The following is a 25,321-nucleotide window of genomic DNA, read 5'->3' as shown; positions in this document are numbered from 1 at the left end:
TGTTCAGAGACACCCTCACCTCCACACAAAGGATAGAGGAAAGGGCTGTGCTGCCTGTGCGGGAGTCTGAAGGGGGGTGCATTAATAAGATACCCCCTCTTCAGCTCTGACCAGCAGGAAGAAGGGCCCAGAGGCAATGCAGCCTGCAGAGTGATGTTGCCTAGCAACTTGGGAGACTTTACTGCAAACTCACTCAATCCCGAATTCCTCAGCTCTAATTTGGGAAGAGATAAGCTCAGAGTCCAGGCCTGATATCCAGTGTGCCCCTCAGATCCTCCTTCCCTCTCTCCTCTGGAACCCAGAGTTGAAAACTAACAGGAACTGGAATAAATCCGAAGCCCTCATGTAGGCAAGGGCCCGAGTTTCCAGGACTCTCTGCCATTTGGTAGAGGGGTGTGGGGCGGGGGGATGAAGGATGTGCCAGAGACAGACTGGGGAACAGATTTTCAGTTACAAGGGTGGGTGGGTCCCAAACCTGCTGAGAGAGACACCCCTACACCCCAGGGCCTGGAATCCCAGCCAGCATCCAGCTCAGCTTGGGGGACAAGCTGGCAACCCTGTCCCCAACCTGAGTGGCCACCAGAATTTCCCTCCCACTCATTTTCCCTTTGGCAAGCAAAGCCCAAACGTTCAGGTAGGAAGGAAGCGTGTGACAGCCATGCTAGGACGGGTGAGTAGCTATGGAGTCACATCAGTGCTGTTTCAGCATCCCCTTTCCCAGCCAGAGCCACAGGGCATATTCCCCCTTCTCCCTTCGGCTCCACACACCTGAAGAGCAGGCATCCTTGCTTCCTTCCCTCCTCTGGGACCTCAGCCGAGAAGGACCTCCCAGTTTTCTCAGAGGTGGTCCAACCTCTTCACTAGCATGCCCCGCTGCTAGCTCTGGTACCCTGACCGGTTGGGGGAGGCTGGCAAGCTGTTCCCCCACCAGGCTGTTCTCCTACGAGGCTCCTCCTCCCATATCTCCCTTCCCAAGCCTCTCGCAAAGCCCACATCCTTCCTCTATCATGGACCCAGAGATCTGATGACTTCGGATATTTCCTTACACCGGGGTTGAGAGTTCTTTTCTTCCCCTCCCAGGGGCAAGGGTGAGAGTAGCCAGTATTTGTCTTATTCAGAAGCAATGGAACAAGAGGTTGGGGAGGTGTGGTTTGGGGAGTGAGAAGGAAGGGTGTGTATATCTATATCTATCTGTCTATCTGTGTATGTACACACACCAAATGGGTGTCGTGCATATATGATTTTGTCTTGTTAGTGCAGGACATATAGATGGATGGATGGATAGACAGATATGCAATGCAGACACTTCCAGTAGGGTGATTGCCCTGTACATGTGTGCTGGTTTGTGCACATAACAGGGAGTCTGCGTGTTATCAGCACAGCGTGTGTACAAGGCCTGTGTAGTTATTTTGGCATGCTGTGTCTGCATGTCGAAGTGCACGTTTTAGTGAGCCTGGGGAGGATCATAGACGGGCGTGTGAGCTTGTGTTTACATGTGCCCACCACCGGGTTGTGCACCCACACCTTCCCCATTCCACCGCAGAGCGATGACGGTACGTTTAAACCGCACATCCTAGGGGGTCATTTATTTTTTTGAGGGCTGAGGGGGCAGGGAAGGTAGAGGGAACCATATTTGGGTCTCTAGCTAGTTTGAGGAAGTGTGGGTGAGGGGTGCATGGTTTTCTCTCTGTGGGTGGGAGGAGTGTTGTGCCCAGATGCGAGTGTTTTTGTGCCCGGAATGTCGGGGTCCTCCTTCTGCGTGCGCCGGCATACATCTGCTTGGCAGTCTGCCGCCTCGGCAGCAACGGGGGGGAGTTGGTGGTGAGTTTGGGAGGATGGGGTGTGTAGGAGGAATGGATGGAAGTGTGTAGGCAGAAGGGTTGGGGCAGGAGGCGGGGCGAGGAGGAGGGGAGCCGCGAGGGGGCGTGGCCCTGCCTCCAATCCCCCGCCCACTCTGCCCAGGGCTTCTCCTGATTGGCTTCTCTTCCGCAGGGCTCAGGATACTTTCTCCAGCAGAGCGGAGCGCGGGAGAGCGGACCCGAGAGCTGAGCCGCTGGTTCGGCGCGGATCGGCTGCCTCGCCACCGCCCCAGGGTCCCCACCCGTCACCGCGCAGACCCCCTGCGCCAGCCTCCGTCCCAGCCAAGGACCCCCGACGTCAAACATGGACTGCTGCACCGTAAGTGAGCGGGCCTGGGGGGCGGGCACTCAGCTTGGTCTGGGGAAGGGGCTACCGAGAAGCTCCTGGAGGGGGAGTGGGGAGTGAGGGACGCAAGTGGGTGCAGAAGACCTAGGAGCCATAAGGGTGCCTGCTGAGACGCGAACGGTGGGTGGTGGACGGCGCCCGCTTGACTTGGAAGCCCTAGGAAAAATGCTCCCTAACTCGCGGGGGCGTCTGGGCGCCCATCCGCCAAGCAGTCTAGGTTGGACCCGGAGCTCGACAAGGCTCTGGAACAGGAAAGCTGCAGGTTAGACGAGAAGAGGAACTTCCCCAGGGAGACACTGGAAACCGTCGCCTAGCGAAGCAACCGCGACTCCTTTCCCCTGGCTTTCGGCCCCCACCCCAATCCCCATCCCACTACTGCCGCCGTCGGTGGGCGGACAGGATGACCTTGGTGACCCTCGAGTCCTGTGCAGCGCCCGGTGAGATAGTCAATTCATGTTGGTTATTTTAGAACTGATGATGGGCAGCGAGGAGCATAGTCCGTGTGGTCCTGGGGAGGGATTGACCCGGCCTCCAACGCTTTCTAGCTCTGGAGGGGGCTGGGTGAAGTGACCGCGAGAGAGCCCTGCTGGCGAGGGAAGGAAGTGTCTGCAGTTTGTCAGCGCCCACAAGACCTGACGCCAAAGCAGGTTGTTGTTAAGTTGCGGGCCTGAAAGCGCCTCACACAGGACCAGGCTCCTGGCACATCCGAGGAGTGGTGATCATACGTGTATACGATTTGTTTGTATTTATTTACTTGTTACTTTTATTTATTTTTAGTCCTTACACATGGAGAAAGTCCGACTCCAAAGTCCTTGTATTCTCAGTCATTTGATCAACCCAGCTAATGACACAAGAAGTTATGCTTTGCCTGCTCCCCACGCTCCACCGTATGGCTTAGAAAAGGGGGAAATGAGGTCTGGATGGAAGGAATAGCCCAGTTTAGAAGTGGTGAGGTTTCCTTGTGTCTGAGTACCAACAGGCAGAAAGAACTTAGGGCCAAGTGGTTGTGGTGGTTGTTACGATGTTTAGCTCTTATTAATACAAACAATTGTTGTCAATTTGTGAATGCTTACCATGCACCTAACACTTTATATTTAACCATCACGACAGCCCTGTGAGGTAGATATTTTTCCACTTTACAGATGTGCAAAGTGAGGTTTAGAAGGATTAAATGATTTGCTCAAGGAAGCACAGCTTCGAAGTGTGGAGGTGGAACACTAGACTTGTCTGATTCCAACAGCTGTAATTTAACCTCTCCTATAAATATTTCCAATATTTCCTCATTATAAAGGTAATATGCGCATAACAGAAAAAAAAATTTAACTGAAGAAAAGCATAAAAAAGAAACAAAAAAGTATAAAAAAGAAACATGCTCATCATCTAAAATCCCACCCCTGGAGAAAGCCCCGATAACATATTTTCTTCCAGCCTTTCCTTTCTGTTGTTCTCCTGGAAGCAGTTTTTGGTTGTGAAAGGAGAACTGGGCTCTTAATGGAGGTTCCTGGGCTCCTCACCCCACAGTGGTGTTTTACAAAACAGAGAAAATAAATGGATGCTGGGTTCTGGGTATGCCTGTCGGGGAGAGGAAATATTGCCCAGGTGGTAAGAATGGTGGGGAAGATAAGTCGGGAATCATAGTCAATGGAAAGAAATGCGAGAGCAAAGACTCCAAAAAGCCAGAGAACAGTAACTTGTCCCTACTGGCACTTGCAGGACTAATTAGAGTAGGATGTCGGGTGCCTGCCTGTGGGCTCTGGTCTGCCCTGGACCATGCTCCTGAGTGTCCAGAAAGCCATACGGAGGGGCTGGTAGGCATGGCTGGAATAAGTGTCCCCTAAAACAGAAGAAGCTGCTCACTCAAATAATACAGCAGAGGCAAACACACAATTATCCCACTTGCCCCGTATTCTGGGTCACCTCCTCCAGTGCATTCTGTCCACAGGCGCCCTCCCCCTTTCAGGTCCTGTCCTAGGTGCACAGGACTAAAGGGCTGAGCAAGAAACAGCACCACTGTCAGGCAGGGGGGCCAAGAAGAGGTGACAGGGCTCAGGGCTGGGGCAGGGCTGGGGCTGAGCATCTTCCTACCCATCTCCATTCTGTGGAGGGCTAAGCTCTGTGCTTGGAGGAAGCTGGGACACACATAGTGAACAGAGCACATCTGGGAGGCTGGGAACCAGTCCCTCTTCACCTTCCATCCTGGGCTCTCCCTGCTGACTGTCCAACCTGGTGTTTGCACAACACCTGCTGCTGCTGCTGCTGCTAAGTCGCTTCAGTCGTGTCCGACTCTGTGCAACCCCAGAGACGGAAGCCCACCAGGCTTCCCTGTCCCTGGGATTCTCCAGGCAAGAACACTGGAGTGGGTTGCCATTTCCTTCTCCATTGCACAACACCTAGTCCTCCCTTATTCCCTTCTTTCTCCTTGGTAAAGAGGCTCAAACAGAAATAAGAAAAAGAAAATGGTCCTGCCTTTTTTTTTTTTTCAAGAGCAAGAGCTGTTGATTCAGATGTACCAGTTGCCAATTTACATAGTCACAAATATCAGGCTTTTCCTGAATCACTTAATATAAAAAGGCAAAGAAACAGTTTTGGACTTTTTTTTTTTTTTTACTTAGTCTAGTTGATGAGCCAGCTCATAGAAATAATTACCTGCCCTGAGGCAGTAGTTCACTGCACAGGTTTCTGAATCCCATCACTATTTGTCGGCTCTGTGACCTTGGGTAATTTGCAAAATGTCTCAGATGTTTCTTGACCTGTAAAATAGAGATTAAATGAAGACGTCCCTGCTGGCTCAGCAGTAAGGAATCTGCCTGCAATGCGGGTTCAATCCCTGGGTCAGGAAAATCCCCTGGAGCAAGAAACAGCAGCCCACTCCAGTATTCTTGCCTGGGAAATCCCATAGACAGAGAAGCCTGGTGGGCTCCATGGGGTCGCAAGAGTTGGACACAACTGATCAACTAAACCATCACCACCACCAATGGGTGCAAAGTGCTTAGCACAGGGCCCAGCATATAACAAGCAGTAGGCAGGGATAATTCTTAAAGCCTTTAGGACAGAGGAGCTGAAGAAGGCTGCATTAATTGGGGCCAACTTCTAGATGTGGCTGAAGATACTGAGACCCTCAGAGCTGAAGTGATGTTTGGGACCAAGAGCCATGATTCATGTTTTGCCCACAACTGTCCACCTCCCACTCCCAGAAGCCCCCTAGCTCATGCAGAGCTCTCAGGCACACACCATCAGATCTCGGTTTTGCAAGGCACCAACATAGGCACCTTTCCTGGGTCTTTTTACTGTCCCTCCAGCTCTGCCCTGAGAACTCAGCTGAAGGGAGAGGGAGTGGACTCTGGGGAGGAGCAGTGAGTTGGGGGTGGCTCTGCCTGTTGTTCCATTCTGGATGCAGCTGGGGTGGGTGGTAACAGCAGGTGGGTCTGAGCATGTCTGGGGGAAGCTACCCCTTCCTCCGCTCAACCACTACAGCTGCTGGCTCAGGGGAGGGCGTTGGGCATGCGTTTATGATCATTGTCCTCTTTGGAGAAGAAACTTTCACCATTCCCTAAGAATATCCCCAAGAAAGGTTTGAGTTCTGAGAATCGAGGATCCAAAACAGAGTGATTTCTGTTTCTAAGTGGGGAATAAGATATCAGGGAGAAAGGGATAGACCCAGGAAAGGCAAAAAGAGTGTGTCGGGCCCTCCACAGCCACCCCAGCCCTTGATAGCACCTTTTACCTGCACTTAACTCAACTGTGGACATCTTGAGTGCAAAACAAAGATCTCTGAAGCCCAGAAAATGCAGACAACCTTGGGGACCATGATAAGAGAAGACATTTGTAAACCTGAACTTAGGCATCTGGGATCAAAACCTATGCAGGTCCTGGGGTGGGATCTGGTTGGGGCAGTGCTCACTGAGGTCCCACTCACACTCATCTCAGTTCCATGAACTGGATGGGTGATGGAGGGAAGAGAAAGGAGTGGAACTGAATTACTCTTCGTATGTGAGACCTTGGTTATCTCCTGCCAGCGAAACAAAAACACAGGGAAAGTAATGAAAGTCCTCAGGCAAAAAAAAAAAAAATAGTTCAAAGGAGAAATGCCCTTTTAACAACACAGTTAACCTTAAACTTCACACCTCACCTCATAGCTGTCGGGTCGGGTCTCCTTATTTTTTGGTTGCTCCCTATGAAATTGTTTTTACATGACTGCTTCAACCTACAGAAACAACTATCTTGCATCAACTTACCATTATTTAAAAGAATCATACTAGCTACCATTAATTGAGCGACTAGATTGTGCCAGAAACTTTCTGCATATCAGTGTTTATTCTTCCCCATGACCCAGAGGAACCTGATTTCAGATGAAGGAATGGAGATAGGAAAAGACTAGAAAACTTGCCCAAGACCACTCAATTAGCAAGTGGTAGAGCATGGTTCATTTTCTTGACTGCCTTTGCTTATCTGCAGCAGAGGGGTTAAAAGGGGCTTCCCAGGTGGCGCTACTGGTAAAGAACCGGGAGACACATAAGACACAGGTTCAATCCCTGGGTCGGGAAGATCCCCTGGAGGAGGGCAGGGAAATCCACTCCACTATTCTTGCCTGGAGAGTCCCATGGATAGAAGAGCCTGTGGTCCATTGAGTCACAAAGAGTCAGACACGACTGAAGTGACTTAGCACATACACAGGCAGGGGTTAAAAATAGACTCTGGACTCTGACATACAAAGGCTTGACTCTTTGGTCCTGATAACTACCTGTACAACCTCAGGTAGGTTTTCAACGCTTAACTCAGTTTGATTAGGGGTCAACTGGGATAACAATAAAAGGTACGTCATAGCGTTGTTGCCAGGGCTAAATAAAATAACATCTATAAAACCTTGTGTTGCCATGCCTGGAACAAGGGCAGTGCTTCAATGGTATTAGGAACTACTGTCATTATTCTTTTCTTTCTCTTGAGCACCTCATGGAAAGGACTTCTTGCTCCTGCTTATCTTTCCTTTGTCCTTTTTCGAAGTGAAGCCTTTTCTCTGTAGCTTCTTGCAGACCATCCCCTCTCTCCTGTGTTTGGAGCAGTGCAGAATGGAGCGTGAATGGGGAAACAGTCTCTGGCCTCTAGCCCTGGGTGGGGGAAGGCTGCCCCACTGCAGGGTAAGCCCCATCTTCACCTTCATCCCAGCTTTGAGTTCTGGGGTGATTTTACTCAGCGAAGGGACAGCCTGCTGATTCTTCTAAACCCTCTCCCAGGGAATCCTGGACTCAGCAGGGACCCTTCTGAGCCAGAGGCACCCTCTGAGGATGGGGGAAAGGCAGCCGTGTCCAGGAGTCCCGCCGTGGTTTACTTTGCTCTTCTCCAGTAATTGCGTGCACCCTCCAGACAGCCCCTCACTGGGTTGCTGGCTTGGGCCAGCACGGCTGTCTTGTAGGCCATCTACTGTGGACTTATTTTTCCTGAGTTGGGAACACAACTGTGTCCACCTGACCCTGAACCTTCCTTTTTGTCTGCCGTTGCCCAAGACACACGCACACACACATACACACACACCGCCCCCTCCCCCCGCCCCAGCACGGGCTCTGCCTTAGGCCCTTCTCTGCGCTTCCCACTCCCGCATCGTCCTGGTCTGTCCCCCAAGTCTCTCCACCTACCCCACCCTCTCGGGGATTTCGGCCGGGTCACCCCACAAGAAACACCCGCTACCCCACCCCCCAGGAGAGCGCCTGCTCCAAGCCGGACGACGACATTCTAGACATCCCTCTGGACGATCCGGGTGCCAACGCGGCCGCTGCCAAAATCCAGGCGAGTTTCCGGGGCCACATGGCGAGGAAGAAGATAAAGAGCGGAGAGCGCGGCCGGAAGGGCCCGGGCCCCGGGGGACCAGGCGGAGCTGGGGGCGCCCGGGGAGGCGCGGGCGGCGGCCCCAGCGGAGACTAGGCCAGGTGAGGCGGGCCGCAGGCTCTCCTTCCCGACACCGGGCCCCTTCCTCCGAAGGTGCAAGGGTGACTGAGGGCACTGGGGGATGGAGAAGGGTGCGGAGGGAGCCAAGGAAACTGGCGATGTGGGGTGGGGGTGCGTGGTGGGGAAGAGCTCACCTCTTTCTATCTCCATCCTCCGTTCTGCCTCGCCCGGACCGAAGGACTGAGCATTTTCGAAGGTAATGAATGCGACTCCGAAGCAGCGGGGTGGGAGCCCTGAGTGAAAGAAAAGCCCCAGACCCACCCCTTCCCTCCGACCGCCCCCACCCGCCTCGCAGCCAGGAAAAATGCCCCTGCGCCGACGGGCTTTCTGACCCTTGGTGACACCTGACGCAGCGACGGGGCGCGCCTGGACCGACACGCCTGTCACTCGCACTGGACTGCACAAGTCGGGCCCGGGGGTCACAAACACCCCAGGGCTCGCACACCTATCGGCCGCGGGCTCATTTCAGCTCAGAGACTCCGGGTGGGCAGTCCCGGGTGATACCCGCTCCCCGATGCTCCCCGCCCCGGGTGCCCCGGTTCAAGACGGAGGGGAGAGAAGGAAGTACTGGGAGCGGGCAGGTGCTCACCCCTTCTCTCTGCTCAGTTTCCCGAGACAGATGGATGCCGCGTCCCCTTCGCAGTGACGAGACTTCCCTGCCGTGTCTGTGATTCTCTCCTTTCCACCAACCTGCCAGCTTCAGGAGCCCTCTCTGCTTCCCCCAGAGACTCTCCCAGGAACACTTCGTCCATCAGTCGCTAAGGCCGTGCCCTTTTAGTTAGCTCTCCAGTCTAGTATGGTCCCCGTTTGCCCTTCCTCCCCACCCTGACCCCCCCATCCTCGCGCCCCCAAATCTTCCTTCTTTAGCTTCTCGCCCACCTCTCCCCGCACCCAGCATGCAGCTCTCTCTCCGCAGCCTCCGCGTGCTTCCCTTCGCGCACTGCGGAGGGCGCCCTAAGCGTGGCCCAAGAACACTCCAAAAAAAAGAAATCCTTTAGTTCCGCGCGCAGCTAAAGGGGGCGCCCCTGCTGCGCCGCTCACGCCCCAGCCTAGTCCAGAACTTCGGGGCGAGGAGAGAGGGGAGGAGGGTTTTTATGATGTCGGATACCCCTGGCGGTGATCAGAAGGGAAGTTGCCATGTCACGCCCCAACCCCACTCCTGCCTGTAATCAGCCCTCCCCTCTCCCCAGCGTACCCCGAGAGCCAGCTCTCCAGCTCTCCGCTTGTTTACGCGAACGCCGAGCGCGGGGGCGGCTCGGTAGGAGGAGTCTTCCTCGGCCCCGCCCCTGCTTCTGCTGGCCCCGCCCCCCCACGGGCTCCTGGGGCTGTGGCCGGGAGGGTTTTTATCTCCGTGTGTGCATGTGACTGTGCTGGGTTGGAATGTGAACAATAAAGAGGAATGTCCAAGTGTTCAGAGGGTGCCAGAAGGGAGGGAGTTTGGGTACACGAGGCCACCGCTGGCAATCTGAACAAGTCTCCTTTGACCAAACCAAGAAGTGGAGGTGGAACGGTGGAGGGAGGAGAGGAACCAATGTTGGAAGGTACCCTGGGAACCAAACTTCCCGCCTACAGCATCCCTTCTGGGAATACTCTTTGGGCCGCCTAGAGGAATTTGCTAAACCGGCAGAACGAAGAGAGAGACAGTATGGTACCCAAAAACTTTAATTTCTGATATTCCCCCTCAGGGATGAGGAGAGAAATCAGACAACCATAGGGAGCTTGGACTTGGTCGTCACCGTGCTGGCAGAGGGGGGCCTCTCCAGGAGCCCATTGCTAGAATCATCCCTTTCCAAAGGTTGCTCAGAAATCCCAGGTGCCATGGCGTCCTCCCTGAAGGGATACAGGCAATTCTTAGTGAAAGCTGGGCGCATCCCTCAGAGCACACCCATCCTCTAACCCAGGGACTTCTCATTTTTACTCTGCGTAGGAATCCTCGTGGAATTTTGGTTGAAATGAGGATTTCAGGCCCCATCGCTTCCCCCAACACACACACATACACACAGATTCTGCTTCAGGAGGAACAGGAATTGTTTTGAATCTGAATGTTTAACAAGCTCCTAGTTCAGGTAATCTGAGGACTGGGCTTCCCAGGTGGTGCTAGTGGTAAAAGAACCCACCTGCCAATGCAGGAGACAGACACAGGTTCCAGTCCTGAGTTGGGGAAATCCCCTGGAGGAGGGCATAGCAACCCACTCCAGCATTCTTGCCTGGAGAATCCCATGGATAGAGGGATTGGAGAGGACAGACTGGCAGGCTACAGTCCATAGGGTCGCAAAGAGTTGGACAGGACTGAAGCAGCTTAGCACATAGGCACTCTCCCAATGTGAGGACCACACTTGGAGAAATGACGCCTGATTCTGGACTCCATGGCTGACAGCTTAAGTTGGTGACAGGCAGCTTTTGCCTCTCCTTTCCTTACTACCTCTCTCTTCCCCACACAGAAGAACTAGACTCAACTGAGAGCTCAGGACAAACAACTCCCAGCCTCCACAGCCTGTTGATATATGTAAAAGTTCCTTAAAAGTGAAAAGTAAAACATTCTTCTAAGAGTTAGGAGGGAGAGGGTAGCTCATGAACCAAGTCTTCCACCCTGTACACTTCACTCACACGCTGAAATACACAAGATGCACTGCACCCACAGCACAACCAAAGCCCAGGGCTGAGCCATGCCCCTCACCCTGAAACACCCCTGAAGGTGTCAGAGTTTGAGAGCTGCAGTCACCAACTCTTAACCCAAGCCGTTTCCTCCCACCCTGACCAGCCCTCAGCCCTCCTGCTCACCGTAGGTCACTCCCCCCGAATGTCTCCTTGGGCCTCTTCCTCCTTTCTTTCTGGAACCTTATCAAGCAGAACACAGCCACGGACAGGAACAGCACTCCCAGCAGCACCCCAATCAGAGTCCCAGCCACTCGGCCTTTGGAAGGGTCTAAGGAGATAAATGCCTGGTGGCTTAGATGGTAAAGAATCTGCCTGCAGTGCAGGAGTTCAGTTCAGTCGCTCAGTCGTGTCCAACTCTTTGTGACCCCATGAATCACAGCACACCAGGCCTCCCTGTCCATCACCAACTCCCAGAGTTCACTCAAACTCATGTCCATTGAGTCGGTGATGCCATCCAGTCATCTCATTCTCTGTCGTCGCCTTCTCCTCCTGCCCCCAATCCCTCCCAGCATCAGTCTTTTCCAGTGAGTCAACTCTTTGCATGAGGAGACCTTGGGTTCAATCCCTGGGTCGGGAAGACCCCCCCTGGAGGAGAGCATGACAATCCACTCCAGTATTCTTGCCTGGAGAATCCCATGGACAGAGGGGTCTGGGGGGGCTACAGTCCATAGGGTCGCAAAGAGTTGGACACGCCTGAATCGACTTAGCACACATACAAGGAGACACATGATCGTCAGAGCAGCAGACCTTCCTTGATGCCCCGGATGGCTTCACACTGACCCCATACCCAGGCAGACCAGCCCAGCCTTTGCCCAGCATCCCCTACCAGTCACAGAGAGGGTCAGCTCACAGGACGCACTGCCCATCTGGTTGGTGGCCACACAGCGGTAGGTGCCCGAGGAAGCCAGGGAGAGATTGGTGAGAATGAGCTGGCCAGAAACCTCATCTAGAGTGTAAAGAAGTGTCCATCACTCATTCAACTCCCAGTGAGCTACACTATGACAAAAGTTTATCTCACTTCATCTGTACCAAAATCCCATCAGGAAGGAACTAACCTCGTTCTATAAGTGGGCAAACTGGCTCAGAGAAGGAAAGTAATTGTCCAAGATGACCCAGAGAGGAAGTGTCAAAACCACTGCAACTTCTGTACTCTTTCCTCCCTACACAGCTGCCTTTTCAGGGAAGGGGAAATGGCACACAGGAAGGGTTCAGAAACCGCAGTGGAATTGGGATGGGCTGCCTACTGGCTGATGTCAGGTTCTTGGTTGGTGGAAAGGGTTTGATTGCTAGAAATTGTGTCCTCTGGAGTGGGCTCTAAGCTGACCCAAATGCTCTTCTAAGCTGCTTACCTTCCCTTTACAAGGAAGAGTACACATCGGGAGGTGACCTGATGGGTAAACCTAAAGGGTAAACCCCTTTTCCTGCATTGGTAAAGGGGTTTGCTGGGGTTGGGAAGAGAGCCAGAGCACTGGAGTCAGCATGAGGAGGCTGAGAAGCCAAGGCTCTTAGCCAGCTATGTGATCCCCTGAAGGAGATTCAAGCCAGCCCTTGCTACTCTGCCTTGGCTTCCTCTCTAGGAAGTTTGGAAATGATTCATGACCATTAAGATATCTACAAGGAACCCCAAGTCCCAAAATAGACAAGTGGGAGTCACAGAATACCCCCTGCCTTCCACTGTTTTCCAGGACATCAGAAATACGTTTAGCTTGAGAAATGCTCCCAGGACCACACAGAGGCAGGTGGTACAGGAGGATAGGAGGGAACAGTAAAGGCAGCCAAGGAAGAAGTAGGGGAAAGATATAGCCATGTGCCTCATACCTGCAGGCATGGAACTTGTACTGTGGCTGTGTGGAGTTTAGAGGTCAGGTTTGCCCAGGCTCTGAGTCCCGTCTTCCTTGGTGGCCTGGACCCTTACCTTGCACCATGCTGCCAGGAGAAGGTGTAGGAGAAGCTCCAAGACGGATCCAGTTGTACACAGGCTTGGGGGCTCCCGTAGAAGATCTGCATCTGAGGGCAGCAGAGCCCCCCACGGAGGTCTGACCACTCTGACTGCATGAGGGTCTACTGGGGGGCACTGCAAAAATCACAAGTAGTACCTTAGCTTGCTTCTAGCTCCACCTCCATGAAGTGCTGGGTTTCCTGCTTTAATACTCCTACCGCCTAGCGGTCCACCTCTGTTCACACACCACCTCATCTCCAGGAAGTAATTTCCACTATTGGAAATTCTGATTGTTAGAAAATTCCTCCTCATGTCAAGTCAAATCTGTGTTAGTATGATATCCTCCCATTGGTCCCATTTCCTGCCCTCTGGGCCCACAAAGAAAAAAGAAAAAAAATCTCTGCTCTATAAGACAGCTCTTCAGATATTTGATTGTAGCTGTTATACACCGCCACCTAAGTCTTCTCTTTTCCATCTCAACATCCCCAGCCCCTTTAATAGTTTCTTCTGTTTGCTCATCTCAAATCAGGCTCTAGTCTGAAGTGAGAGGGATGCTCTGAACAGGAAGTTATTGCTTAGTGATAGAGCGCCTTCTTCCTTTAATTGGCCATACCTTTTCTCTGCTGCTAACCTAGAGAGGAACAGAATCTAGCTGCAGATGGGAGTTTCCCCTAAAGATGGAGCTGTTGAGGGATGACTCAGATCCCTATCTGTGGGAGAGATTTACTAGGGACTGAGGGAGGAGGGTGGAGCAGGTGTAAGATTAGACAACTTTAGGAAGGGGTATTTTCCTTCAAGTCTCTAGTGCAGTTAGGAGCTTGGGCTAGAAAGCAGGATTGGGGAGATTTAGCAAGGCCAGTGCAATCTTTCAGGTAATGTGGGTGGCTGGTGGGTCCCTAGCCTGCCTTACCCAGCACAGTAAGGTTGATTAGCCCCAACCCATTGGTGTAGAAATCTGGCGGGTTGTTAACATGGCAGAGGTAGGTTCCAGTGTCTGAGGGGCGGACATCAGTCAGTTTCAGGGTGGCCACTCCTCCTGTGGGGGGGTTCTGAAGCAGGCTGGCCCTCTCTGCCTTAGAACCAGTTGGATATAGCTGGCCATTGGTGAAGTACAGGATCTGGGGAGAAGCAGAAGACATGCATATGTGCCTTTTGCCACCTGGTGTCAACTCTACAGTCCTTCAAAACAGGTATAAGAGACCCTCCCTTAAAGCAGCCAGGGAAGCTGATACTCTGTAGCCAGAACCGTGAAGGTCTATCTGTCCCCAAATATCATCCCTTCCGAGGTGCTGAATGAACCAGATTCATTGCTTTCAGCTACTCAAGCTCTCAATCCAGGGATGGGGGGTGGAGAGGGAAAGCAAATATTCCTGGAAGGGGCAGCATTTTATCCTGCTTTTAATCACAACAGCTTAGCCTCCGTGAGTTTATGAACTGACACTGGAGCTGCACTCACACATGGAAGTCGCTAAGTCCCATCTGAATCTTTGTGACCCCATGAATTGTAGTCCGCCAGGCTCCTCTGTCCATGAGATTTCCCAGGCAAGAATACTGGAGTGGGCACCATTTCCTCCTACAGGGGATCTTCCCAGCCCAGGGATCGAACCCCCTGGTCTCCTGCATTAGCGGGCAGATTCTTTACCACTGAGCCACCAGGGAAGTCCAACTATGGGGGAGGAAGTTACAAACTGCAGGACTGTGTATCTGATACAGTGTCATGCAGACTGTTATCCTAAGAAGATCTAGAAAGAGTCCACTGATTTTTTTTTCAACCAAGTATTTTCATCCCCAAATGCACTCTCTCTGACGCCCTACCTTCATCCTAGGTGGGTCCCCTGGTCCTGCCTCTCCTTGTCAAGTCTGCCAAAGGCAGGAAGGCCCCCCACTCGTGCAGGTGCCCCCAGCTTACCGGTTGAGAAGTGGAGATGGGCTTCCCAGGTTGCACGAAGCTCCACTCCAGGGCAAAGTTGTCTCCCACCGAGGTGCTGTAGCTGCAGGTCAGCTCTGCAGTCTTGCCCACCGGTGCGCTCAGGGGCTCGGAGGGCACCTTCACCTCCACGGCCAACCCGGGGGCTGGGAGTGCCAGAGGCCGGCGGGGGAAGGGCTCAGATGACCTGCTCTGCGTGTCCTCCCCCCACCAGGGCTCAGCTCCCTCCTCGCCATCCCTCCCTTTCTGAAACCTGAGGCTTCCGGGAGGGAAGAGCCCACTTCCCGCCAGGTTGGTGGGTGAAAGGGCCGAGACCGGGCCAGGTCCCAGGGTGTGTTTGTCAGGAAAAGAAAAACAGAAGTCGGTGGTGGTTAAACCCTCCCGAGAGAGGCCCAACTTGTCCTCCAGCCTCTGTCCTTGACCCTTCCAGCAGCCTTCCATGTCCCCTCCCCAGACCGGTCTGCTCTCATCCCCATCTGCCAGCCCCCTCCTCACCACTCAAGCCGACCCAGCCCAGCAGGAACCTGCAGAGGAAGTGCCCTGGGAGCCAGGCCATCGTCCCGCCAACTCTTGGTCTGTCTGAGTGTCTGGGTCTGGGAGAAGGAAGGGAGTGCCCACCGGGCAGCCTGCTGGTGCTGGGCCGAGCGAGACTGGCTATCTCAGAGCAAACAAGGGGAGAGGCCAGGCCCTCAGGTAAGGAAGGGCTCCTCCCTCCTCCAGGCCCAATACAGGATTCATTCTCACCCTACCCCCTTCTGTTGTCCCCTTTCCCCTAATTTCTGAAGCCGTCAGGCATGGGGGGTGGGGAGGGCTGGGTTTGGGGTGGGGTGGGCACTCCAGGGAAGGGGAGGGATCAGAATGGGAGCTCTGCAAGAAGAGAGTGACCCTGGAGGAAAAGAGATTCATCCTGATAACCTGAGATGATGTCACCACTTTGGGGCCTCACACTGTGAGGCTGAACCCCAGGGTAAGACCCCATCACCCCCTTCCACTCCCTTCACAGAGTCTTGTTCCTTCTGAGGCCCTTGGAGAGTCTTTTCTCCCCAAGACCCCTCCTTTGGCCCTTTTGGCATCCCTTGTTGAGACAGGAGTCTCCATGGAAACTACAACCCCGCCCCCTTCTCAGAGCCACCCCATTACATAGGCAGAGAAACTGAGGTCTAGAGAAGCCCCCAGCCTTGGAAAGGGTGTGGCAGGATTGGTGTGGACACACCAGTCCCACATCCTGTGCCTGGGTCTGCCTCAGTACAGGGGGATCACTGCTGGATGGACAGGAAGGATTCAGTGGTCTGGGAGAGGGCAGGAGGGGTCAGGTTCTTCACTCCCGGCCCTTGAAGAGGAAGCAGAAGATTAAGTGCACAGGCACCCAAGCTGTGAGCTCCAGCAGAAAGTCACCAATTTCATCCCCTTGCTGCTCAAAGTGAGTTAGGACCTCCCTGCCCCCAGTTCTCTGTGCCTCTCCACCACCACCTGACAGCACGTGACCCTTGTAAAGACTCTAGAAGAGCTATCCTGAGCCAGTAAGCCAAGTTGGAGGCTGTGTGGCCCTGCTGGGTCCACAGTCTGGGTACCATCCTCTTTGCATCATCCCAGGGAGAGTCAGCTTCTCCCTGGGAATTCCAAGTTTGAAAAGGCGACTGGACTCTCACTTTCCATAAAAACACAATATATCTTTATTGAAGTTGGCGAAATAAAAACAAAATCATGCAATTCAAGTTAGTTGAAAAAAACATCTTCCTTATCCCCTGCCCCAACAAAACCCAACCAAGCCAGCAGGGTAGGTTATATTAATGCAAGGAGCTGGAGAGGGAAGTGAAGGATGAGGTTAGGTGGGGTGGGGTACAGGCCAAGGGGGCCTGGAGGACTGGTTGACTGGTGGTCCCCACCAGGCCTGGGGGTCGGGGGGGAGGCAGTGGTAGCAATTTCAGCAGCATCCCACTGCAGACTTAGAGATAGCCAGGGGTGGGAGGGCTTCCTAATCCCAGGTCCACTTCCTCTTCTCCTACTTCCTGGAAACTTGGGTTTCAACTGAGGCTCAGTTTTCCCATAGTAAAGAAAGGTGAGGGTGGAAGACCAGAGGTCTGGAAGGCGGCCACCCTCCAATCTCAGGCCTCTGTGCCAGGGGTGTCCGAACCTTGCAGGAAGGAGAGAAACCAAATGGCTTAGCCAGCAAGTATCAGCCATCACACCAGAGACCCAGCCTGACTCTGGGCAGGAACCATCACGGGGACAGCACCCATGCGGCTTAGAGCAGAGGAAGAGACCCCACCAGGGGCGGGAGATATTGGTTGAGGGTGGGCCCCATCTGGCCTGGGAAGCCTTGGCGAGGGCAGGACCTGACTGGAGAGGCTGGGTGTGGGGGTCAATGCACCAAGCCTGGAAGGGCCCTGGGGTGGCCGGAGGGCTCGCGCCGAGGTAACAGAGGAAAGGGTCCCATTCTTGGAAATTGTGTCTGAACCCTTGGGCCAGGACAGCGTCCGGGGAGCAATGGCGTCCTCCCTAGTCATCAAAGAAGTGATAAGAGGTCAGAAGGTGGGAGGGGGAGGAGAGGAGAGTTCCCATATGCTTTGTCCTATTCTCACCTCTCCTCCCTCAAAATCTGCCCATGGAAGTGATGTCTCAGCCACTGCCCATCCCTACCTTAGACGGGAGCTCCCTGAATCCCCAAGGAGAGCCCTCATCTTGGCAGAGACCAAGGACACTTACTTGATATCATTGGCCGGCTCCTCTAGGGCCTTGCCCCGGCGTTGGTACAAGAGCACCAGTCCTGCCAGCAGCCCCAGCCCGACCATGGTGCCCACAACAGCTCCGGCAACCACCGTAGCCCTGGGCCCTGGAAAAATCTTACTGTCAGAGGTGGACTCTCAGCCATTCCCCGGCCCTTTCCAATTCCACTGCCCCTCTGCCCCACCGCCATCATACCCAGTTTCTCTCTTTGTTAAGAGGAAGCTGACCGTCGAGCAGCAAGTGGTCACTAACCAGACACCTGCACAAACCCGTAACCAGGACAAGCACCTTGTCCCGTTGTAACGAGAGGCCTCCGCAGACAGCCCTCCCCCCGTCTCTTGCTGACCCACCCCCACCACTGATCAACCTTCTCCTTAACCACACTTACCCCTCACTGACCTGTGCTCACAGTCAGGGTCACATTGCACTGGGCACTGCCCACCTCATTGTGGGCCTTGCAGACATACACTCCAGACATGGAAGTGGACAGGTTTTTGAGGCTTAAAGACCCGTGGATGGCATCTGTGGACACAATTTGACCATCAGTCCAAGGATTGATCCCCTTTTCCATAAAATATCACCCCGCCCTTCCTCTGGAATGTCTATTTTGACTCTCTGGGAGACTTAGCTATCTGAATCCCTGATGAAAGGCAAAGGTGTGACAGTCAGTTGCCAAACTGCTAGCTCACTCCCCTTTTCCATTTCCACTGTTCAGGGCTCCCAAGTGATGTCTGAAAGAAGGCTAAGGAGGAAGTGATGCCCAGAAAAATCAAAACCCGATTTTCACTTTTATTTCTGAGTAGTGAGAGAGAAAAAACATTGAGCAAGGAATTAGAAAATGTGGCATCCAGAACAGGCCACAGGATTTTAAGAAAGTTATTTGCTATCTCTGGGTCCCAATTTATTCATTTATAAAATGGGGTGATATGACCTAATTGATGGTTTTGAAAGGAATGTATGAAATAATCTAATGATTTTAACAGTTAGTTTATTGGCTGCTTACTCTGCACAAAAGACTAAGTTCTTTACATGTACTAATTTACAGAAGCCTCAACAACAAACCTATTATGTAAGCTCTACATAAAAAAATTTTTTTTAAGTTTTATTATAAAAATGGTCATATAAAAAGTAGAAGGAGGAACAAAATGAAAACCCATATACCCACAGATACTAACATTTTGCTACACTTATTTCATTTCTTTCTCTTTTTCTCAAGACATTTTAAAATAAATATTTCATCATCAAACTCCAAAACATAAGGATACTGTCCCACATTACTGCAATACCTTTACCACAGGTGATAAATTAAGAATAATTCTTCCAAAGCATCTGGTATACAATATTAAAATTGTTCCATCAATAATCTTAATAAAATTGAAAAAAAAAGTTCCAGCTGCCTCCAAGTGTTTTTTATAGTGGTATTCATGCGTGCATGCTCAGTCGTGTCCAACTCATTGCAACCCCATGGACTGTAGCCCGCCAGGCTCCTCTGTCCATGGGATTCTCCAGGCAAGAACAGTGGAGTGAGTTGCCATTTCCTCCTCCAGAGGATCTTCCAGACCTAGGGATCAAACCCCCATTCTCCTGTGTCTCCTGCATTGGCCAGCAGATTCTTTACCACTGAGCCAGCTGGTGTGCTCAAGCCAGGGCTATTGATACTCCCATTTTACAGACGAGGAAACAGTCACAGAGCCACACGTGTAGTGAATGGCAGGTCCTCTAGCCCCAGCATCTCTTGAGTGGCATGGTCTTCAGCACCTGTCTGCACCTGGCAGGCCTCTTTCTGCAGCCCCCTCCCCACATCCCCCTTCCCCCCACCCCCACTACAGTGCTTTTTAGCGTTGCTCCCCTTGCACCCCAGTCCGTCTGGCCCTCATCTTTCCTCTACCCCAGCCACACTCTCAGTTGTCTTTGGAAGTTCCCTCACCTAAAACAGGTGCAAAGAAAACCTGGGAGGATGGGGGTGACCGCACCCACTGGTACTGGGCAGTGGGCTTACTCCTTGGGGACTTGCAGCTCAGGGTCACGTTGGTCCCCACGTGGGCCACACCCCGGAGATGGCACGATGGAGGAGCTGGAGGGACTGGGGAAGGGGAGACAGGTTAAAAGTTCATATCAGGGGATCAGGAGCTCCCCCTCCCACTCCCACACATGGACCCTCTGTCACTGTTTGCCCCTCCCCCAACCTCCCCCCTCACTCATTTGGGGGAGAGGCCTGCCTGACCTCCCACGGGTGCCTCTCGCTCACCCAGCACATCGAGCTCTAAATGTTTGCTGCTTTGACCTTTAACAGTGCCTTGACTGTCTTGCAAGTTCACAAAACAGAGGTAGGACCCAGAGTCTTTCTCCTGCAGGTCCCGCAGCCGCAGTGACACGTTCCGGGAGGGCATGGAGTGGACCAGGGATGCTCGAGGCTCGCCTGTTGTTACCTGACCGATGTGCGCCAACACCTGGTGGGGGCAGCAACACCTCCCCATTAGCACATGCCTGCCCTGTGCCCAGGGCTCAGCTAGTCCCCCTCCCCTAAACTGAGGGTCCTCAGACACCCCTTACCTGCACCGTCCCCTCTAACCTGTAGCAGCTCTCCATCCAACTCTGTCTCCCTAGCCATCCTTTCACCCCCCAAATCCTCTGCATCAGAACAGGTTCTCTTTCCCTGGGTGCTGTTTCTTCATATCCCACTTGGGTGTTTAGAAAGTGGTAAAAATGGATGTGTGTTAGTTGCTTAGTCATGTCCGACTCTTTGAGACCCCCATCAGGCTCCTCTATCCATGGACTTCTCCAGACCAGAATCCTGGAGTGAGTAGACATTCCCTTCTCCAAGGGATCTACTCGACCCAGGGATTGAACCTGGGTCTCCTGCATCGCATGCAGGTTCTTTACCATCTGAGCCACCAGGAGGGGATCATATAAACAAGGGGAGAATGTATGAAAGAAACAGGCTGCAGGGGGAGAGCCAAAAAGAAAAAAATCTTATAAAATTTTCTTTTTCTTGAAGACCCTCCCCTCCAGTGTATAAATCCCAGCCCCACTCCTGCAATATAAGTTGTTTTCATAATGCATATGCTTTCATCCCCTATTTATCAGATGACTCCCCCCTCAACACTCTTCCTAGGACCTTGCAGGGAGCCCATATTAAAAAGGTGCTCTGAAAATGACATTTCCCTGGCTTCTGGGTAAATCTGCCTCTGATGTCAGGAAAGGAGGACAGGTGAGAAACTGTAGGAGGAGACCCATCCTTGCCTCTCAAGGAGGTTATAAAGGAGTGGGGGGCAGATAATCATCTGGGGAGTGGGCTTACTGTGACCTGTGGCCTGTAACCACGTCTAAAGGACAGATAATGTGAAAACAGGAAGATGCTCAACTTTTAAAAGTTGTGTGTCACCTGCCCTAAACTTCCTGCTTCCTGTATCCTCAGTCCCCTCACCCAGCAAAGTAAAACGCGTCTCCAGTTGGCAGTGTTTGGTGTACTGGGTTTCTAGGGAACACTAGGAAAAGGAGAAATGGGTGGGTGGGGGTAAGCCTCCAAGATCAAAACAAAACTTGAATCGGTGACAGGGACCTTGCATTTCCCGGACATCCCTGGCCGCCCCTCCCACCGTCGCCAGCTCTTCCCAATCCACTCCCCGACTCCTCTCCTCTCCCTTCCCCTAGCCCCCCCCACCCACTTCGCACCCCCCAGCCCCGCCCCTAGTAGGGCTAGCCTCCTGCCCAGAAGTTTCATCACCTGGCTCATATTCTTATCCTTCCCTTCTAGGAAGAACCACATCACGGTGGGCGCCTCCCAAGATTTGGGCTTGGTCGGAGACGGCTCCCCATGCAGACTGTACCACGCTGGGAGCACTACTTCCGCTCCCTCCACCGCCCGCAGCTTCGTGAGGCTGGCGGACAGGTGCACCTCCAACTGAGCTCGCGAGGGGGACGCTGGGGAGGAGAGAAAGAGGGTGAGCGCGGAGCCCGGGGACCCTGCCCAGCGCGGTGGCAGCAGAGGGCGAACCTCTCGGGGGTCTCTCCCAAGACTGCCCAGGGCCCGCTGGCCTGCGATCCCGCAGTGGTCGATTCCATCACCGCGTCTGCTCCCCAGCCTCAGCCCCGCGGGCTTGTAGCAAGGATAGGACCCGTGTCTGTACATTTATTTGTATTCAGAGGCACAGATTTAAGAGCGCCAAGTGGAGGGGGCAGATTTCCAGCGAGAAGGGGAAGCACCCAAGAGGAAGGGCAGATTTAATACCTTTAATCTACACTCTACTTAAGCCACTTGCTCCCGCAATTTCCCCGGGGCACGAGCCAAGAAGGAAAGAGGAGGGTCAGGATCAACAGCGTTCCCATCTCCTGCAGTTCTCCACCAGATGGGCAGAGGGGAGCGGGAGGGTTAATCGTTTACCGATTAACCCCGCGGCTCCTTCAGAACTACTCCGAGCCAGAGAGACTGGAGCGGCCAGTGCCCAGTGCGGCCCAGTGATTGCTGGGCTTCACGACTTCCTGCTGGGTCCCCACTCGTGGGCTCCCCCCAGGAAACCTCTCAAAGGCCCTTTGGGGGCCCAGGGGAGACGGGGGGGTGGTTCTCTGAGGTCGCTGGGAGCCTCGGCAGAGCTAGGAGGAGAAGGAAAGTCCCCTGACCACGAGGTACAAAATGATCAAGTACAGAGCTTCCATCTGCCTGTGGCTGTCCTTCAGGAGGTGGCCAGGGGTATGGGTTTCAGGCAGGGGGACTGTCGAATCGGAGCTTGCCTCATGGCGTCCAGAGGCACTCCCTTACTGCCCTTTGGAGAGGCGATGGAGAGGCCCAATCAAAAGTCCTTTGGGGGAATAACCTTGGGCTTGTCCGAAGCCAGGCCTGAGGATGCTGGCGGCTCTAGACCTTCACCCGGCTCTTGCTGAGGCTGAGTCCTCGGCCTCAACGGTCTGCACTGGAGTCAGAGATGCCATCTCTGCGTGGTGGTGAGGGGGCCGCCGAGCGGACAGAGGCCGCGCACAGGCCGGGCTGTCCACCCTCCTAAGAGGCCGGCTGAAGGCCTCTGAGGGCCCAGGAGCGGATCCGGCCAGGATGCGCGCCACCCCCTCCGCTTCCTGGTTGCGCGTCTTTACAGAACCCTCACCCCGATTCCTTGGCCTTCTTAGCACCCCCCTCCCCATTTCCTGGCGGGGTCCCTGAGGGCTGAGCAGGAAACTTGTGCCCGGTGATAAGCCAGGAGACAATGCGGAGGGCGCCGCTGGGCCGGAGGCTCTGCGGCCGAAAACAACCTCCGCCTCAAGGAGCCCGCCGTCCGCTGAGGACCGACCGGCTGGCCCGGACACCCGAGAGGCCTGCGGGGGGCGCAGGCCCTGGCCGGGCCTTCCTGCAGCTCACTCCCTGCGGCCAGACACAGTTCCCGCCGGAAACCTGCCGGGGGTCCCAGGAGAAGAGTGAGCCGCCTCCGCCCTAGGCGCCCCTCGCTCGGGTCCTGCATTTATAATGTCACTTTACAAAGGAGGGGGCAGGGTAAGTCAGTAGTAAGTTGGACACACTGGAGCCTGGACACAGGTCAGCGAGGAGCTGGAGAGGGCCCCAGGCTTCACTGCTCTGATCCTGGGTGTCCCCCGGACCAGAAACCCCTCGATTCTTCGGCCCTTTTTGCTCCCGGATGCCACAGGGAGAGGAAAGGGAGGCGGCCGGATCTGAGTGAAGGAACCCGGGGCAGGGAAGGGGCCCTTCTGGGCCTCTCCAGACCAACTCGTGGAGCAGGCAAGAACGAAGGAGAGCGAAAATGGGCTCTGGGCTGGCTCCCCAGGGCTACTATTTTTAGTCTCCCTCTTTCTCTGAGAAACTCCCCCCGCGGGCTTCTCACGCCCCAGGGGCAGCATCGCTGAGCCGCGAGGGAGCATAAGGGCCTCCGGGTAGAACCCGGTCGGGCAGAGCCCAGTGGAGCCGGTATCTCCCAAAGTGCTGACCATCCAGAGGACCATTTAACCCTCAAGTGGCCAATGAAAGTTCGGCAATCCCCAGCGGGGGTGGGGAAAGGTAGGGATGCTGAAGCCTGGACCTTCAGTGTGAAAACAGGCTCAGAGTTATCAGAGCTCCGATAGAAAGAGGATGGGTTGCAGGAGAGACAGAGATGATCAGATGACGCCCTGGACACTGACTTGAATTTTTCTGCCTTGCTTCACGGATCCCCAGCAGGAAGGGGGATGGGGAAATTGAGGATAGAATGCAGGAAAAGAGACAGCTGATGTTGAAGTTGGGAGAGGGGGGCCTGAGAAGTGGAGGGATCCTGCAGCAGGCCACCAAGCCTCGAGGGGCTGGCAGTCTGGTCTTGAGCCCCGCTTTGTCTGGGGACCCTAATACTTCCTGCCCTGACACCCTTGCAGCTCAGATTGAGCTAAAGAGCACCCGGGTGAGATTTAGATGGTCCCCATCTCAGTCTCCATCACTATGGTTGTTTTCAAGGCTTATTTGCCCTGACTTCCAGCCTGAGAGAAATGAGGAGTTAAAGCTGAGCGGGACAAACCCACTCTTCACCCTCATTCGGGATCCTTGAAGAAGGATGGCAAGAAAGCCTGGGAGGCAGCATGTGAAACGGTTTATAATGGGCTTCGTTCCTGTGAGTCCTTTTCTCCCAGATGTTAGACCGGGCCACCCCAGCTTCTGGGTGCTCCTGGAGGCCTTCACACAGGCCTCAAGCACTTGCCCCAAGGAGATGGCCTTCCTCTCTGACTCTCTGAGGCCCTCCTCTCTATTTCCTTTGTCCCTTTGGCTCAGGGAACCAACAGGGGGTGATGGACCTCTTGGGGGGGTGTCACAATTCTGCTCCTCTAGGCATTCGAACCCCTCCTCCACTTCCTGTGTCCTACATGACCTCACGGTCAAGCTTTGGGGGCACCTCCCTTGATTCCCAGGGCAGGAAGCAGGAGGAGGGGGCCAGAGGGAGGATCCAGGCTTGGGAATTGAGGTGAAGTCAGTGCGTGCGTCAAGCTGGGGTACCAGGGAATTCCCCAGGGGCTCTTGCACATCAGCCTGTGTGTGGGGTGGGGGGCTGGGAGGGGGGCTGGAGTTAAGTCCTTAAGCTCTTTAGCCAGTGTCTCCTCTAGCAGCTCAGCTCATCTGGCTCTGCTGGGTGGAGGTGGGGAGTGGGGGTGAGGAATGGTTCCAACAAACGGTCTCCCCTGCCACAAACACACTGTGCCCAAAGTGGTGGCTGTTCCCCAACACAGGCGACAGAAATCAGCACCAACCAGTGACACCCAACCTAGGGGAAAGTATAAGCTGGGAAAGTATGAGCTGGGAGGGAAAGAGCCAGAGGCAGAATCCTCTCCCATCCAGCTTCTCATCAGCACCCCAAACCACCCCCTGAGGGTGGGATTCACCCCATCTCCCATCTCATGTCCCCTCCAGGTCCAGGCTTTCACTCACCGAGAGTAGTCAGCCCCAGGAACAAAACCCGCAGCAAGCTGGTCGCAGGAGAGCCGGGCAAGGAAATCATGGCCTTCCCTGGCCCCGACGGAGTCAGGGGCGCCGGCTCGGGGACACACCGACCGACAGGTGTTCAGGCTGCCCGGCAGCTGGAGCGGACGCGGGAACCGGGCCACTGATACCAAGGGCGGCTCTGGCCAGAGTCTCTGCGTGTGTGTGCCGGTGGCGGGGTGGGGACCGCCGGGGACTGGGGGGCGGGGCATTCGAGGGGGTGGAGAGGTCGCCGTCCTCCCGGGCGGGGCTCCAGGGTGACCCGCCGCAGGGGGGCGATCCTCGCGCTCCGACGGCCGGATCCCGCGGCCTCCACCCGGTCAGGACGCAGGGTGGGGTCGGGTGAGTCGTGGGGGCCCTCGCAGCCGGCGGGAGTCGTGGGCAGAAGAGAGGGTCCTGACCTCTCAGACCACGCCGTACCCTTCCCCGTCCACTGCGTGGGCTAGGAAGGAGGGCCAGGAAGGAAGGGAGGTTTGGGGATTGA

The 25,321-nt window shown here is 54.4% G+C and overlaps 3 protein-coding genes and 1 long non-coding RNA gene across 7 annotated transcripts in view; 1 reads left to right on the top strand and 3 right to left on the bottom strand.

Moving 5' to 3' along the window:
* LOC148773874 (uncharacterized) overlaps positions 1 to 953 on the bottom strand; it is a 28,784-nt gene extending 27,831 nt beyond the window's left edge. Inside the window, exon 1 of the long non-coding RNA XR_016036399.1 lies at positions 769 to 953. This is a non-coding gene — a long non-coding RNA (uncharacterized LOC148773874). The remainder of the gene's footprint in view (positions 1 to 768) is intronic.
* A 1,045-nt stretch (positions 954 to 1,998) lies between these two features.
* On the top strand, positions 1,999 to 9,557 carry NRGN (neurogranin). Of its 2 annotated transcripts, XM_055415965.2 has the most exons (4): positions 1,999 to 2,178; positions 7,900 to 8,126; positions 8,324 to 8,341; positions 8,752 to 9,557. In XM_055415965.2, the coding sequence occupies exons 1-2, from the start codon at positions 2,164 to 2,166 to the stop codon at positions 8,119 to 8,121; spliced, it is 237 nt and encodes a 78-aa protein (XP_055271940.1). In that variant the 5' UTR covers positions 1,999 to 2,163; the 3' UTR covers positions 8,122 to 8,126; positions 8,324 to 8,341; positions 8,752 to 9,557. The 2 variants fall into 2 exon arrangements, with proteins under 2 accessions (XP_055271940.1, XP_055271941.1); XM_055415966.2 differs by lacking the exon at positions 8,324 to 8,341.
* A 106-nt stretch (positions 9,558 to 9,663) lies between these two features.
* On the bottom strand, positions 9,664 to 15,299 carry VSIG2 (V-set and immunoglobulin domain containing 2). Of its 2 annotated transcripts, XM_055415964.2 has the most exons (7): positions 15,165 to 15,299; positions 14,652 to 14,815; positions 13,653 to 13,860; positions 12,719 to 12,877; positions 11,630 to 11,749; positions 10,927 to 11,071; positions 9,664 to 9,975 (listed from the first exon to the last, which is right to left on the bottom strand). In XM_055415964.2, exons 1-7 carry the CDS (start codon positions 15,223 to 15,225, stop codon positions 9,846 to 9,848), a joined length of 987 nt encoding a protein of 328 aa, XP_055271939.2. In that variant the 5' UTR covers positions 15,226 to 15,299; the 3' UTR covers positions 9,664 to 9,845. The 2 variants fall into 2 exon arrangements, with proteins under 2 accessions (XP_055271939.2, XP_055271937.2); XM_055415962.2 differs by lacking the exon at positions 15,165 to 15,299 and having other exon boundaries at positions 14,652 to 15,120.
* A 1,152-nt stretch (positions 15,300 to 16,451) lies between these two features.
* Positions 16,452 to 25,014, bottom strand: ESAM (endothelial cell adhesion molecule). Of its 2 annotated transcripts, none has more exons than XM_055415960.2 (7): positions 24,787 to 25,014; positions 21,124 to 21,320; positions 19,645 to 19,846; positions 19,324 to 19,479; positions 17,796 to 17,918; positions 17,376 to 17,502; positions 16,452 to 16,803 (listed from the first exon to the last, which is right to left on the bottom strand). In XM_055415960.2, exons 1-7 carry the CDS (start codon positions 24,854 to 24,856, stop codon positions 16,452 to 16,454), a joined length of 1,227 nt encoding a protein of 408 aa, XP_055271935.1. In that variant the 5' UTR covers positions 24,857 to 25,014. The 2 variants fall into 2 exon arrangements, with proteins under 2 accessions (XP_055271935.1, XP_055271936.1); XM_055415961.2 differs by having other exon boundaries at positions 16,661 to 17,168.
* Positions 25,015 to 25,321: the final 307 nt, after the last annotated feature.

The sequence above is a fragment of the Moschus berezovskii genome, chromosome 25, assembly GCF_049115385.1.
Source record: "Moschus berezovskii isolate FMDL1 chromosome 25, NW_MosBer_1.0, whole genome shotgun sequence".
Classification (NCBI taxonomy): domain Eukaryota; kingdom Metazoa; phylum Chordata; class Mammalia; order Artiodactyla; family Moschidae; genus Moschus; species Moschus berezovskii.
This window is presented reverse-complemented; position numbering and strand designations above follow the sequence as displayed.

Coding starts and splice junctions, on each gene's coding strand:
- VSIG2 (XM_055415962.2), bottom strand. CDS start 15,110: ATGGAAGGCTGCTGGAAGGGTCAAGGACAGAGGCTGGAGGACAAGTTG. Junction 11,750..12,718: donor TCCTGGCAGCATGGTGCAAG/GTAAGGGTCCAG, acceptor TTTACACTCTAG/ATGAGGTTTCTGGCCAGCTC. Junction 9,976..10,926: donor TTCGGGGGGAGTGACCTACG/GTGAGCAGGAGG, acceptor GTATCCCTTCAG/GGAGGACGCCATGGCACCTG.
- ESAM (XM_055415960.2), bottom strand. CDS start 24,856: ATGATTTCCTTGCCCGGCTCTCCTGCGACCAGCTTGCTGCGGGTTTTG. Junction 17,919..19,323: donor TTTCTTTGCACCTGTTTTAG/GTGAGGGAACTT, acceptor TTGTGTCCACAG/ATGCCATCCACGGGTCTTTA. Junction 16,804..17,375: donor GAGCCGGCCAATGATATCAA/GTAAGTGTCCTT, acceptor CCTTCCTGCAAG/GTTCGGACACCCCTGGCACA.